The 14878-nt window shown below is 38.5% G+C and overlaps 1 protein-coding gene across 4 annotated transcripts in view; it reads left to right on the forward strand.

Moving 5' to 3' along the window:
• Positions 1-14878, forward strand: part of Ten-m (teneurin transmembrane protein Ten-m) — a 284768-nt gene that overhangs the window by 248079 nt on the left and 21811 nt on the right. For all 4 annotated transcript variants that reach the window (XM_073085720.1, XM_073085723.1, XM_073085724.1 and 1 more), the window contains one exon: positions 14051-14212. In XM_073085720.1, coding sequence (XP_072941821.1) covers positions 14051-14212 — 162 coding nt within the window. The remainder of the gene's footprint in view (positions 1-14050; positions 14213-14878) is intronic.

A 14878-nucleotide genomic window follows, 5' to 3' on the forward strand; every position in this document is an offset into this window, starting at 1 on the left:
TTTTTGTGGTATAATAGTAGTAAATGTAATGGTTATATTATTCTTGCCAGGTTCTATACCCGAAGAGTATAACAGGACCCCGTTGTTAAGCCTCACCTGTCTTATCCGTCCGTCTGTAACAGGGCTCTTGAAAGTTTTGAACTGTAATAGTTAAGATTCTGTAATTTTTGACTCTGTAGGTGCGTGTTTTACAGAGTATGTATTATTATGAAGACAAATACAAAAAAAATCCCTAAGTTTTCGGTGTTTATTAATTTTGTGTATGTGGCACAAATTGCATTTATGATAGAGATTTTCAGCGCCATTGTAGATTTCGTGACTATCGTGAAACTGATATTTTTATGAGATTTTATATGATGTCAATTTACTTGTAGGTTTGCACTATTTGACAATTTAAAATTACTTTTTTTTTCAAGCGTTAAATATCGCAGGTACATCAACAGAATCACTCATCCAAGATTCTGTTTTATACTGAAAGCAACTTCCAATCCATGATTTTTTTAATTTGAATGTACGTAAATTAATATTCGACGTATACCTACTATAGGGCGAAGCAAATTTTATATTTTTCAATACTTTGTACAAAAAACCTATATCATTTCCATTGGAAGCCATTATAATAATGTGAATATTAAATTTCGGCTTTGTTTAAAAAATATATAAAATTACCAAGAATTCGCTTATAACAGAATCCGCTAACGTGCACCCATAATAATGCACCTAAAAAGTATGAGAGGTTTTTATTTCCAATACTATTTTTGCCCAGAAAACAGGCGATTCATGCCAAAATTCCAGCAACCTAGAAATTGATATCAATAGGCCTATATACTTTTTATATTCCCGTCAAAAAAAATCTGGTTCCGAGAATCAGAAACCACGTACCGCTGCCAGACTTAACGAACAATCAAATGTACAAATCACACGCACTCTATCTATATTATATATTTCTACAGCTACTAGCTACAGGGGTAGGTAACCGTTGGCCGTACATCAAAAATATCGAATAACAAATGGAGTGTCCGATCGGGCGAAAAAACGGGCCATCATCAATCCTTAGCGTCCGCATCAAATATGAACCACCGACATACGGACGAAGCGTGACGAAGTGCCGCTCACACTTTTATATTTCCACTGACCCATCAACTTACCATAAACGAACAGTTTTACCCCGAGACTAATACATCTAGTAATGAGAACTAACATGCAGTCCACCTGATTGTAAATCTACTACCGCCCGCCCATGGATATCAAGAATTAATTTCGGATAAGATAAGATTCCTACCTGAGGTCGATCGCAGATTCGTTGCTACCCCTGAGGAATTGTGGAACGCCTGGGATAAGTATGTCTCCCTTAGCATATTCTATACCCGTTGGCCAGTACAGACAGTATAATCAATCAACCCATAAAAAGCTGTCCAATTTTCATATGAACCTACTATAATTCCATATAGTATAAGTATAACTATAACAGACGAATATTAAAGAATGATTAGGTACATGGTAAATACAACAATCATTATCTAATTTCGTAAAAAAAAAACTTTTATGACCTTTATTTTTTTTAGCTAGAACTTTATTTATTCATAGAAATAACGTTATTATAATCTTAATCGTAACTGAAAAATATTTACAATTATAATTAAATTTACAGAAAATTAAAAATAATAAATGAAACTATAAATATAAAATAATATATTTACAAAATTTACATATATACAAAAATTAAAAACACATATATCGACCAAACGAGTTGACAGCTGTTTAAACAACTGCCAAGCATCCGGACCCCATGAACCCAAAGTCTCAACACCAAACGCCACAAATGTATAGTTATTGCATAAACTAATATATTTACGACGCTTGGCGTTTTCAGCAGCTGTAGCCGCCGCCTCCGCGCCAGAAGAAGACGCCTGGAGGTGAGAAGAAGCCAGTGTGTCGACACACGTAGCGTCCCACACTAGCATCCTCCCCCCCTTCCAGGGTATTAACGTCATATCGTTCGGCCGCTTGCCATCGTCACGTGCGAGACCATTCGGCTCTAAACAAGCCGGCACGTTGACGGTGACAAAAGCCCGACGAATGACGTCCTTGATGGTAGCATGACGCGATAAGCGACCAGCACTGCGCTGACAAGAAAGTCCATGGTGTCCAAACACATCGACGTCAGCGCCGCAATGACAGCGATGGCGTTCAACGGCCTTTACCCCCAGGCGCAAACATGTACAAATTGATAACATTAAGTTATCTAAAAGTGTACCTAAATTACCCGAAGTGTATTGCCTGCAGCCAAAATCCCGATTCTCGCTCTGCTACAGCAAGGAGACGAGCCCTCTCTGCAATATCATGCGCAGAATCGAGAAGTTGATTTCGCACAAGTAAGCAGAGAGGTTCGTCCCAAAGTTTCTGTAAATTTAGATGAACCGGAAATTTTAGATTTGGTCCAGCCTGTAACCAAGCATCTTTAGCTTCATCCATAAATGTAATCATTGGTTCCTCAAAAAATTTTATGACCTTTTTTGCACTCTTAGGGTATAAAGGTTAAAATATCCCTTTTATAGCCCACTTACTAACATTAGCAACGGAAGGAACCTTTGTGAAAAAAAAAAAAATTCTAGACTCACAAATAACCTTGTGCAACAAATACTTTTTCAGCTGATTAATATTCGGCTGATACATCATTTCTTTAAAAAAACAATATTCTTTTGTAAAACGAAACGTATCCACTCTCTAAGAATTTTCCTGCAAAGTTGTACCAATTTTAGACAAAACATAAACATTTTACTACAAGTACAATGCTAGCTAGCGTGAGGCATTTACGAGAATAATACGGGTTGTATCGATTAATACTAACTTGTAGGTTAATAGAAACATTATGATATTATTTTTGGTTTAGTTTGCCCATAAATATTTTCACGGTTCATGTTCACAAACGTCTGGAATGTTAGGGGCAAAGGAGAAAAGTCACTAATTACAGTATACCTTTATTATTATAAAACCGTATATCCTCTACTATCACCTAATTAAATACATTTTCATAATTTTTGTCTCAATGTATTTTCGAGGAAATTTTAATTAAACTCCAAATGTATATCATTCGCAGAAGTATTTTTCATTCGATCAATCGAATGGCCCGGGTGGAAAGCCACAGTTATATGAATGGTAAATGAATCATAAGAAGTGATGTAATTCCGTTAGAACTATTTAAATTTACTATTGCTGAAATGGAAAAACAAATCTACATTCAAGGATCTAGGTATAAGCAGTAAATCTATTATCACCCCTAAATGGATTCGGGCCATCGCACTGTCACCTGGCGTATCACGACCATCTTTCTTAAGAACCCGTACGATGAATGACCGGGACCGAGTGGCCCATCCTTGATCCCGGGTCGTGGGACCGGAGTCCTGTTGGGGCAACGCTCCGTTTACATTTGTAAATGGGTTTAAAAAGCGCCCCGTTGACCGTATCAGCCCATTTTTCAACCTTTCTCCTTGACCGTACGTCGATCTGTCATTGTGTGGCGCTCAAACTAAATTCAAACTGTATTCCGTTGTAGTTAAGTTTACTTTAATATATCAAGGGACATGCAAAGGCATTAGTTTTCATGTCTATTAGACGTTGATCCAAAAACATTAACCGTCGTATATTTTAAGGGTCCATAGACTAAGCCTATGACATCTGTCCCTCTCCACATGAAACATATTTTTATCAAAATCGTTTCATGCTTCATAATCCATTGTCATTACAACCTTGTTACAAGTTATATACTATTAAATAGTACTATACAATATATATAGAATACATAGTTTAGTGGTATATAAGCAGTGATAGCCTAGTGGTTAAGAAACGCGGGCTCTCGATCGAGGGGTACGAGGTTCAAATCCCAGGCACGCACCTCTAATTCTCAAATTTATGTGCGTATTAGAAATTAATTATCATTTGCTTAAACGGTGAAGGAAAACATCGTGAGGAAACCTGAATACCTGTGAGATTTATAAAAAAAAATCTCAAAGGTATACAAAATTGCACACAAAAATCATTGGTATGATTATTTAAATGTTACAAAATTTCAGTTGGTTACATACAGTTCAGTAATAACAACAGCCCGTTTAATCAAACGTATTTACGATTACAATAATGTTCAAACATACACTGAACAAACTACGGCAGACGATTGATTAGTCTGACACTCAATAAATAACTCCACGGCAAACATTAGCATAAATTGTTTGTGATTACGTTGTTTACTTTCTCTACATGAATTCAATTTATGGATATTGTCGTTAACTGTCCAACTGCTGGGCCCGGCTCTTCCCTCGGAATAAAAAACATTTAAGTACTTTAAAAAAATCAATGAAGCCTGAGATTCAAACTTCGGATTCCCGGATTGAAAGTTCATCCGGGATAATCACTGCATCTTATCTTATTCATGGGTAGTATAATATAACAAACGACTATATCACCTTTTACGAGATTTTCTGTTAATATAATTATATAAAATACATAATGCAAATATTTAAAGTTCCAAAAAAGTATTTTAGTTATCGGTAAGAACGTTACATACACCACAATTATATTCCGCGTAAAATTATAGAATATAGAAATGAATCGCGTCGCCATAGTAAATTGTATCACTAGGTACACCTGCTCGCAACAACTTCACAGCGGACTAGCAAATTGGCGCGGACTATACCTAATAACAACCACGCTTGTCATATTACTCTGTTGCAAATGAGGTTACAAAATTCTACCTTTGTCAAACCTTTATTCACACAGCATACTTCTGTTTAAATAAATGATATTAGTTTAGACAAAAACTTTTAATCACCTACCCCTTTAACCCCAACGATTAAAAATTAATCAGCATAATACAAAGACAAGCATCACTCAGTAGCAACACCGGTGACTCCACGCGCCTAACGCCATCCCCTTGTAATCTCTCAGATGAATCGCCATAACCACAGCTTCCGGGGGGTCGTGTGATGTGTAATAATTGCGTTTATAAATCAAAATGACATTCGTTTAATCGGCACACTAACCCTACCGGAAACCGGCCGCACTAGCAAAGAACTTGAGGAAACCCCCGCTAATGTACATCTATTTTGACATAGAATACGCTTAATCCGAACTGCGCCTCAGGCTGGCTACGAATTCAATGTGATTATAATGCAGGCGCTCGACAAATATGTATTTCATTACGTAAAGAGCAACTGTTTAGTGTTACGGTGGCGCCATTTGAACGCAACTCACTTAAGCTTGAGTACAATAATGATATTATTCTGTTTTATTAAATAAACCGATTTAATTAAATATCACGGCAGTGAAAGCTTAGTAGTTGTAACGCGGCCCTTAATCAAGCGGTGTGAGGTTCGAATCCCAATATTTCCTTTGATTCTTAAGTTATACACAAACAAAACAAACAACAAAAAAAAATATTTCTTAAAGACGGAAGAAAAAAATTAACATCTACACAATAAGTCTTCCAAGTTGTACTTAAAATTATTGTTTCGGTTTTGGAGTTTTCGGAGTCATCTTACTTACGTGATCCATCAACTATTGTCATGTGACTAAAGGATTCTTCATATAATTATGTCTTATTCATTTATTATTATGCTTATAATCAGCCTATGAACAAGTGTTGTTAAATTCTCCCTTATTACACACTGATCTATTTTACAGCTTAGCCAGTAAATAGAGAATTTATGATTTACGTAGCGTAATAGTATAATTATAAGAGTTGGAGTTGTGCACTTTTGGATTTTCCAATATATTAACCTTTTCCCATACGGCACAGGTACGCGTAAAACGGCAAAGTTGTACGATTAATCTAAATCAAAGCTGTCGCCGTCGTGAAAAGAAACGCAAACGCACGCAACAGCGAGCACCTGTCAATGTCACGTCAGCCCCGCGCGGCGACGACGTTTATTTTAAAATGCAGATAACGAATCGGGGGTGTAATGCGAGTCGTCCCTAGGCGCCGCGAAACTTGGTGATTTATTTCATACTCGATATGATTTTACCGCAATTGAACTCTCAACCCCACCCCTGGAAACACGCTAAATTCACCTTTTTGTTGTGGCAACACTGATCACGTTAGCAAAATTGCAACGTTGCATTATTTTTGCTCTCGGCATCGTAGCCAATTACGCAACTACGCAAATGAAATACACGTTTTTCTAGTCGGTGCACTGCCTAGTATAATAACCGCCCTTGTCTCCGGCGAGAATGAACCACTCAGCCGGTGTCGAATACCACTTCAGAACAAGATGGCGGCGGTGCGTCGTGGTGACAAATGCGCAATGCCGCAAATCGCGGGAAAAAATGTGGACTCCACGAAACATTAATAAGCTGACTAATTGCCTGATAATATGGCGGTTCGAATTATGCTATGAACGGTCTACACTCCTTTCCTTTTGTCCTCGTCGTTAATTCTCATGTTATTTGTCTTCCGTGAAGGCGACTTCAAAAGGATATAGTTAGTATATGTTGTTAATTTTAAAAATAGAGCATAAATTATGTTTAATATAGAAATGAAAACAACATCTCCTCTTACTAAAATTCATTTTTCTTGTTTAGGATGCTGCATAGCAAGATAAAAGGATATTTACTAGCAAAACACTTATAGTACAATTGCAAATAAAAGTTAATTTGATTTCATATATTAATATTCATAACTATTTTTTATTTTAATAAATAAGAGTCAATCTCATTTAGTGTGGTAAGACATACTTATTCTAAGCGGTTTTTTAGGGGTCTTTTAAGAGTAGAATCGCATCTATGGCTGAACTCAATTTAGACCCTAAACACTCTGAGTTGATTACAGATGTCCATTGGCTACAGTGAGCACTTACCGTCAGGTGGTTGCTACGTCTATAATCAAACAGTAACGCCAAACCGCACCGGTCGCAGTAACGTGCAATCTATTACTTAGCGCGATACGCCGGGGGATTATCAGCATACTCGTAGTTATCCGCGTAAGAAACGTCCATCACGGTCTAAATTTGGATATATTCGAATCCCCTTTGCGGGGTAATCGCGTAAGCTCGGTGGCCGCGGGGCGAGGGGCGACCGATCATCAATCTCTATCAAACGTGTTGGGCGAAAAACCGGTGGAAATATGACCGGGTTCGCCAGCTCTTGACGTGTCTCTGCCATTTGAACCGTCCCATGCATATCAGATCAGAACAGATGCGCAAGACGGCGAACATTCCACGATCTTTACAGGACATTTTAGGTTAATCATGCTCTGACAAGATCGTAAATCTTATGGATTATGTGTTTGACAGATACTTTGTTGCCAAATGTGAGAGGTAACATATGTTCATATAAGAGGTGAACTTTTTTATCAGTAGTTCATGTGTGACACCATTAGGAATTTTGATTGATATAACAGTACTCTTTGGTTGAGTAAAAGTCTATTTGTTGATTTCATCGTGTTAAAGAAATGAAATAACGAAATAAGGCACACATGTCGTTAAAAAACTTGTTTCCAAGAATACAAAAGCCTTTAAATGAACTGTAAAGATTGTGTCGTCGCTATACAATATATTTATTCTCGTCGATGGCGCTATTTAATTAAACATTCGACTTAACAATATTATCCGTCTAAAACAGTTTTACGTTAAATTCAGTCTAGTTGTACCTTATCCGTCTTCCAGATTCCAGTTGTCAGGAAGAGATAATGAAGCGTGATATATTCGCGCCGTTTCCCGATCTAACGCTGATTGTTCGCTGCAAATTACATTGTTGTTGAAGCAATTATACAAAACATTAATCTGTATTCACGATCTCGTTGCGAATCGTTCGTTAGAAGGGGGACGCGATGAGAAAAGGAAACTTTCACAAAAGTTAAGACGAAAATAGCAAATGAATCTGAATTTGAAATTGTTTCATCAAAATGAAACGACTACACGACTTCCATCTTTTCTCTAATTTATCAATAACAATAGCTGAGTAATTTATTGAGGATTAATTGCAAATGTTCTTTGTGGAATACTTGATTTAAGTTTACTTAACTTTGAATTAATATTTATGTATTTGACGTGAACCGGCGCTGTCTAGATACGCCGTAGGATACCACTGTATGTCTGTGAGATATGTATATATGAACATAGTGATAACAATTTTATTATTTTCATCAATACATTTTTCGCATTTTTCGAAAAATAATAGTTCGGATGTTCATTAATTAGAAATTGTTGATAATTACATTTGACTTGCCAAAAATGATGTAGACATTCAGGAAATCAAAATACACAACAAATCTCGCAATACTGTTTCAGCTGAACGAAGTAGCATTAACTAAATGTAGCAAACCATTGTAGCTTTCATAAACCAGCCCGGAGATTACAATGGCCATAGAAATTGGATTTTTCCAGCTTCCATCTTCACGCAGCATCCGCTCGTCCCGTAAACAACTCTTTATCTTCCATTGTATCCCCGACATTCCTCGGCAGTTCGGATGAGACAATTAAATAACTATCTCGGTCCATTTATCTGTTCGAGTTTTGTTTGTTTCTATTAAGTGTAATTAATGCTTTCAACGAGTAAAGGTTAATGAAGCCTGGCTTTGTCGGTTATCAGGCATCTCGAGCTGGGTCGATCAGCGGACCACGTTTATAGTAGGTTCGCCTACGATGTCGTTATCCTGTTCAAATGTTTGCGGCTCAGATTGGCAGCTTTAAAACGTATCGTATCCGAAGCCGCGTTGACTTTAAACAGCCTTTGTTAAGCTTAATGAGATACACTGTCGCAGTACTGAGATAAACTATAGTGGTTACTGCTTTCCCAAGATTACAAAGATAGTTTTTTTAATGCAAATATAATTAAAATATAAAAAGGGTCCTGCTGCTGCTTCACGCTAAAAATGGTTATGGCAATGGTACCTTACCGGTTGCATCATACTGGCTCTACCTTTTAAAATTGACTGAATCTCGCAAACTATCTCAAATCTGTGTGGGTCATTAAGTGAACTAATTATGTCACATAGGACATCATGTCCTATAGCATACTTTTGGATCCGATAAGTAGCTTTGTTATTAAGATTATTTTTGTAGTAGTAGAACTAGCATAGATATTTCGTGTGTCTAGTTGGATAGGTATATCTCAAAGATTAAAGTTCCAGCGACGTTACACAAAGATTCTCCTTCCGCGCCTTTTGTTTGTTCGCCCGGCAAATCTTGATAAAGCTCCGTAATAAATACAACTCATAGGCCTCCACTCGCACCTCGTTCAATATCGCGAGGAATTTCCCAATTGGCGCTCCCTTATCGACGGGCCCGATGACACCTATGTATCTTTGTCTCACCAAATCGCCTCCCCTTGAAATCCGTCGACGGGAATCAGTCACGGCAGTAACTGCATTCTTTCCCCGACAGCTAATTTGGCCCCCCGTTTTCATGTAACTGGAGCATCGATCAAGGGAACTCAAAGCCACATCGCTATCGAAAGATGCAATGAATGATAACGAGCCTAATAAATACGGAGTTCGCTCCCTGAATGGCGGTAATTAATTTAATGGATTTAGACAAAGAAATATGTACAATGAGATAGTGAGATTGATGGTGCCGCGGCATTGTTTCGGCCATTAGCAGACGTTGAAAGTCGGAGGATATTCGGTTACGTGGTAAAACGATCGCCTCGCCGCCGGTCATTTTATTTTTTCGTTTAATCAAAGATGTAATACCTAAATATAAGTGGTAAAATATCATTGTGTTTACTCATAAACTGTAATGAAGGAGCGTCGGTTTTTCTAACATCTAAAGATTGCAGTTCTCGAATTAATATCTACTACTTGATTTATGTTAATCCACTTTGAAGTCTCCCTTCCTCTTCAGTTGATTTCTCAGAGCTGTGGATCGTGACTTCTTCGCTATTTAGTCTCTTTCCATTTGTAACGGTCAGTGGCCTGATGGTATCTCCAGAGGAACTTTCAACTAGTACAGTAGATAAAAGTTAGAATAAATTATAACAAACCTATACGTTGGAATATTGTTACCTGAGTTTAATAAGACAACCTGAAAGAGTTAAACGGGGTACATTTATGAAGATTATGAATTATTATTAAACAATTGGATACCGTAATAAAACTAAACTTATTTTTTTTTACTTCTACACTTCACTACACTTGTAGAATCGTATATAATTTTCCATTTTACTTAACTGTATATTTTATACCGAAAGGAGGGTGCAGTTTATGTGGTATGCAAATTCAAAATGTCTCTTTGTTTTGCTAGACAGCTCGTTAACATAACGGCCCATAAAAAGTCTCACTGTTGGTGCAAGGTAGCGTCCGCGGGGTTCATATCTGGAATCGCAGCAACATAAATTAGTGCAGGTCGCGTGACGTACCGACTTGGACAACATCGTCTCCTTATCGGGCCAGGAAACTACCCGTCCAGGCAACCGGTCGACCGCAAAAAACCTCTAAAATCTTCTACAAAAAGCCCATTATTCCTCAACAAGGCGCGCTCCAAACATCTCTCACCGGCTGAATATCAACTCTATTTAATACTCTTTCGGTCGCTTTTCGGTACGCAGCCCTGTAAGCGGCGGCAACAAATACGGCAACATTGCCAGTATGTCGACATAAATAAAGCTGACTGTCCTTTAACGAAGCAGACGGTGACGTTACTACACTAATAAAGACCGTAAGAAATATTGTGGACTCTACGACCCTGGAGTTAAATTTGAGAATTGTTTCGTGCGGGTCAGGGGTAGTAAATGAAGGTTCGCATTTAGCGGTCGTCGTGGTAGTGATATGGGTGGACTTCCTTTGTCTAGTAATCTTATCAGTGCGGCAAGCGGCGGAGCTACTCGACATGATATATTGCCTAACTTATAGATTTACATTTACTCAAATGGTCTATTTGTGTACGGCTCATTGGCGTCGGTAAGCAGCTGCGTTCGACATTATTATCTCAAATTGGTACACGTCATTTCAAATTGTCGCATAAAAGATAAGTAACATAGAGGTTTGTTAAAGCGTTCATAACTAAAATTACTTTCACACCCGAAAAAGGGTCCGGGACTTGAGTCATAGGCCTAAGGACCTCAAGGTTTTTCAGCACGCAGCACGCAGCAAGGAGCACAGAACATAGTTTTAACATACACAAATTGCAACATTGCTTTACAAAACTTAATAGATTTCCCAGAATTCTCATAAAATAGATCTCAGCATTAGAATCTTCATTCCTAAAAGCGGGTACCCGTCCCATCTCATCGCAATCTCAAACTTTGAATACACCTCTTTCGACTATCGAAAAGTTCCTGATAATGGATTTGTTCGAGGACTCAATTGTTCCACGATGAATGGGTACTAATTAAAACGAAGTCACGACGACGCTGGACCAAGTTCTCGATTGTTTCCCAACTATAAATCGTGGTGCTTCTCTCTCATATAAATATTGTACGGAGTTTCCAGAGCAACTTCGGTGCTAAATTTAAAATCGAAATTGGGGAATTGGTTTCGAGAATGTATGCGAGTGTTCCGCGCATAACTGTGTATTTGTTGTACACACATAACTTGGTACGAACACAAATCTACACGAATAAGGTAGTATTCGCACTCGAATTGCGATCGATTAAAGGGGTAAATTCTAAATTGCTCCCAAAACGATTCAGATAACGAGTTTAAGATTGTCGGCACGTGTGCGGCTGCGTCTTTTGGTAGCAAGATTGCCTAAATGTATCCGGTTACCGTGCCGGGAGTGTGCGCTCTCATACATCAACGTCTCGAGTTATGAAACAACTTGAAAGAGATATATGTTTGACAGTTTAACTGTAAACCTCGTAAATAAACGCTCGCTCCACCTCACAAAGCTCGGAGATCACTAACGACGCGAGCGAAGCACGCATCCATCGCAGAATGAATCGGTATTAATCTTATTGAAACAAAAATAGAAACAGAATCATCTCTCTCTGGCGCTCTAGTAACCTGCAGCTTCTCTATTACGAACGTCTGCTTCTTTTCTGCTTCCAATAAGAAATCACGTTTGATAGGGCTGAGCTCTACCGCAAATGAGCCGAAACGCCCCCTTTATCTTCCAATAAGTAAGCGAGCGGCTCCGTACGAAAAGACTCGGCTCTGGGAAAGAGAAGAGCGAAAGCCAGATGGCTCGAAAAATATAAAAACGAACGAACCGGAATACGGATAGTGGGATCCGTTTGATTGTTATTCAGTTTTATGCATAGCGGAGACACGTCAATAAATGATATGGGCGGTAAAACCGAGCGGCGAAAAGTCCGGGTCGAATGTAAAACAAAAACCTAAACTATGTATTCGTTGCGTAAACAATACGGTCGATTGGCGGACGGAGGCAATTTTCGAGATACGGAAAAAAGCGAGTTTACCAGCGACAAATCCCACGGCGGCATTCAAAATCGCGTTCCCTTTTAAAGTTGAGACGATTCGGTTAACGAGTGTCGAATTCTCGGGCTCCAGGGTCCCTTCCAAGAGACGAAGTGTCCCCGGGAGGTGCTTCGGTAATTACCCGCCATTACAGACAAAAGACACGATTCGTCCGATTACCATAATTCTCACTCCGCGAGACGAGATATAAATGGGTCGCATTTTGTAGTAGGACGGCGAGTGACGTGTGTATTAATGACTATACTTGTCCTCCTAAATTAGGTGAGGGAGACGGTGATTCAGTTTTTCATTGGCGGCAACCAGGCGGGACGGATCGACGGCCGGTAGTTCCCTCCCGCCCTACTTCACGGCTCTAAATAAATTGCTAAGTTTAAGGTTTAATCACTGCTTACGGGCCGTTTAATGTATGCTAACGAAATATACCCGATTTGTTACTGTAATGAATCGTTGTAATGTTACGCCGTTTAAACATAAATGAGTGTTTTGTTTATTTTGTTTTTTTTTTTTGTTATTGTTACAATTAGGCGTTGCGTTGCAATACCGTGCTGCACCGTTTTTATATGTGTTGATGTTTAAACGATAGAATAAGGACTAACATATATAAGTCTACACATATAAGTAAACGTCGACCTCCAACGAGAGTAGGTAATGTCAATGACAACATGAAACTAATTGAACCCCTAAAACGTCAAAATTGACCTTAATACGAATTTTACAAAAAGAAATCACACTTACAGCATATTTCAATTGAATAAAAAATGAATCGAGCTAACGATTTAAATCAATCTTTTCGTTTTATATTGTATGACGTTTTATTTTGGGAGAATGACTGTTCACTACCAGATAACAAATGTAATTAGAACTCGTACAGCAAGAGGAATACATCGTTATAATATGTACACATTAATTTGGTGAATGCGGTAGTGTATAAATTCATTACTTTCTAATTACTGCTGAGCGACGCCGCGCCGGGAAGGGGCGGCTTCAAAGAGATGAAATAAGAACTGCGCTTTCTTTCGCGAGACAGAGGGCGATCGCCGAAAAAAAAACAACACAAAAACCCTTTTAAAATTAATTGAGTTTTCTTGCGGCTACATTGGCCGCTACAATAAATTAATTAACGCTCGAAGGAATCCTTAAAATTTGTCGAGGATCAAAAGTTGGCTGGCGGTCGGGCGGGGTGGCAGGGGGTAGGAGATAATACTTCGATTTTCCATTAACTTATATTAGCGATGGGAGAGGCCTCCGCCGCGCCCCGCGGTTCGAGCAATAGCTCCCGATCTAATATATTTCCTTTATTAACTAACTGCCGAAACACGCGATCTTTGATCCATTTCCATAGCCGATACTCTGCTATTTGTTTACAGACTATCGACGGAGCGCTAATTAAATTACGACCAGCAAAATTTCGCCCCCGTATATAATTATCCGAAGGGACAATGGGCTCAAAAATGTCCACCCTTGGTATCACTACATCTACATATCATATATGTCAATGTATATTATATTAATATATGTACATATAAAATCGTTATTACCAATTTTCGTTCGTGTAATGCTCGATTTTTAGGTGACCTTAAATCTACTTACAGATAACAAAAAATATTGTATACTCCGGACAAGAGTCCGCTGGATGGCATACAAAAAGTGAAGTATTTATAGATATTTTCTTTTCTGTAGGTTGTCTGCTCGAAGGTTCCCGACCACCGCCCGATGTGCCGCCGCGCAACCCTACCATGTCTCGCCTGAACGGCCGCATCACTGGCAATCCCGCCGACCTCTCCGACTTCGAACCCTCGTGTTTGGTGCGAACCCCCTCAGGAAACTTCTACGTACCTTCAGGTATGCGTTTTTCCACAATTATGGACTAATAAATTTCTTGTGTGGTGTACTATCTGCTGTTTGTATAATAAGAAGCTAGTCCGCTCTGAAGTTGTTGCAGGTGTAGTCATAAAATTTGCGATGGCGTCGCAATTCATTAATATATTCAGAGTAGACTAGAAGTTTTGCGCGAACTTTACCCGCTGTTTGTATGATAAATGTGAGATTGCAATACGCCGGTCTACTCGAGTCAGTCATAATTCGGTAGCGGTGAGGGACGCACGTTCATATAATATATAACACCTTCAACAGCTGATTTTGCTACAGCGATGGATATTAACCACTCGGTAACTGGCAATTTTGGAAGTGGTAATTTTTTCTGTAGCTCAACGGCGATGTTACCACATCTTTTTTTTGTCATATAATAGCAATCTAGCACTGCTGCAATACGTTATTTAGGGTGTGGTAAGAGGCAAAGAAATAATGTGAGATGTTTTAATGTATTTAGTACTCGGTGATAAATATTTTGTGATCTAGTGATAAAAGTGTTAATAATGATTTCATAACCAGTGTTTATTTATTGTTTCCTATTCATAGAAAATTCTTATTATGTCTCAAATATAATTAAATTATTTTATAGCACTCTGTGACCTAAACCCGCATTTTAGCCACGCATTTCTGTGTCCA

The sequence above is a fragment of the Epargyreus clarus genome, unplaced genomic scaffold, assembly GCF_041222505.1.
Source record: "Epargyreus clarus isolate Ecla_fem2 unplaced genomic scaffold, WU_Ecla_fem_2.2 ptg000023l, whole genome shotgun sequence".
Lineage (NCBI taxonomy): Eukaryota > Metazoa > Arthropoda > Insecta > Lepidoptera > Hesperiidae > Epargyreus > Epargyreus clarus.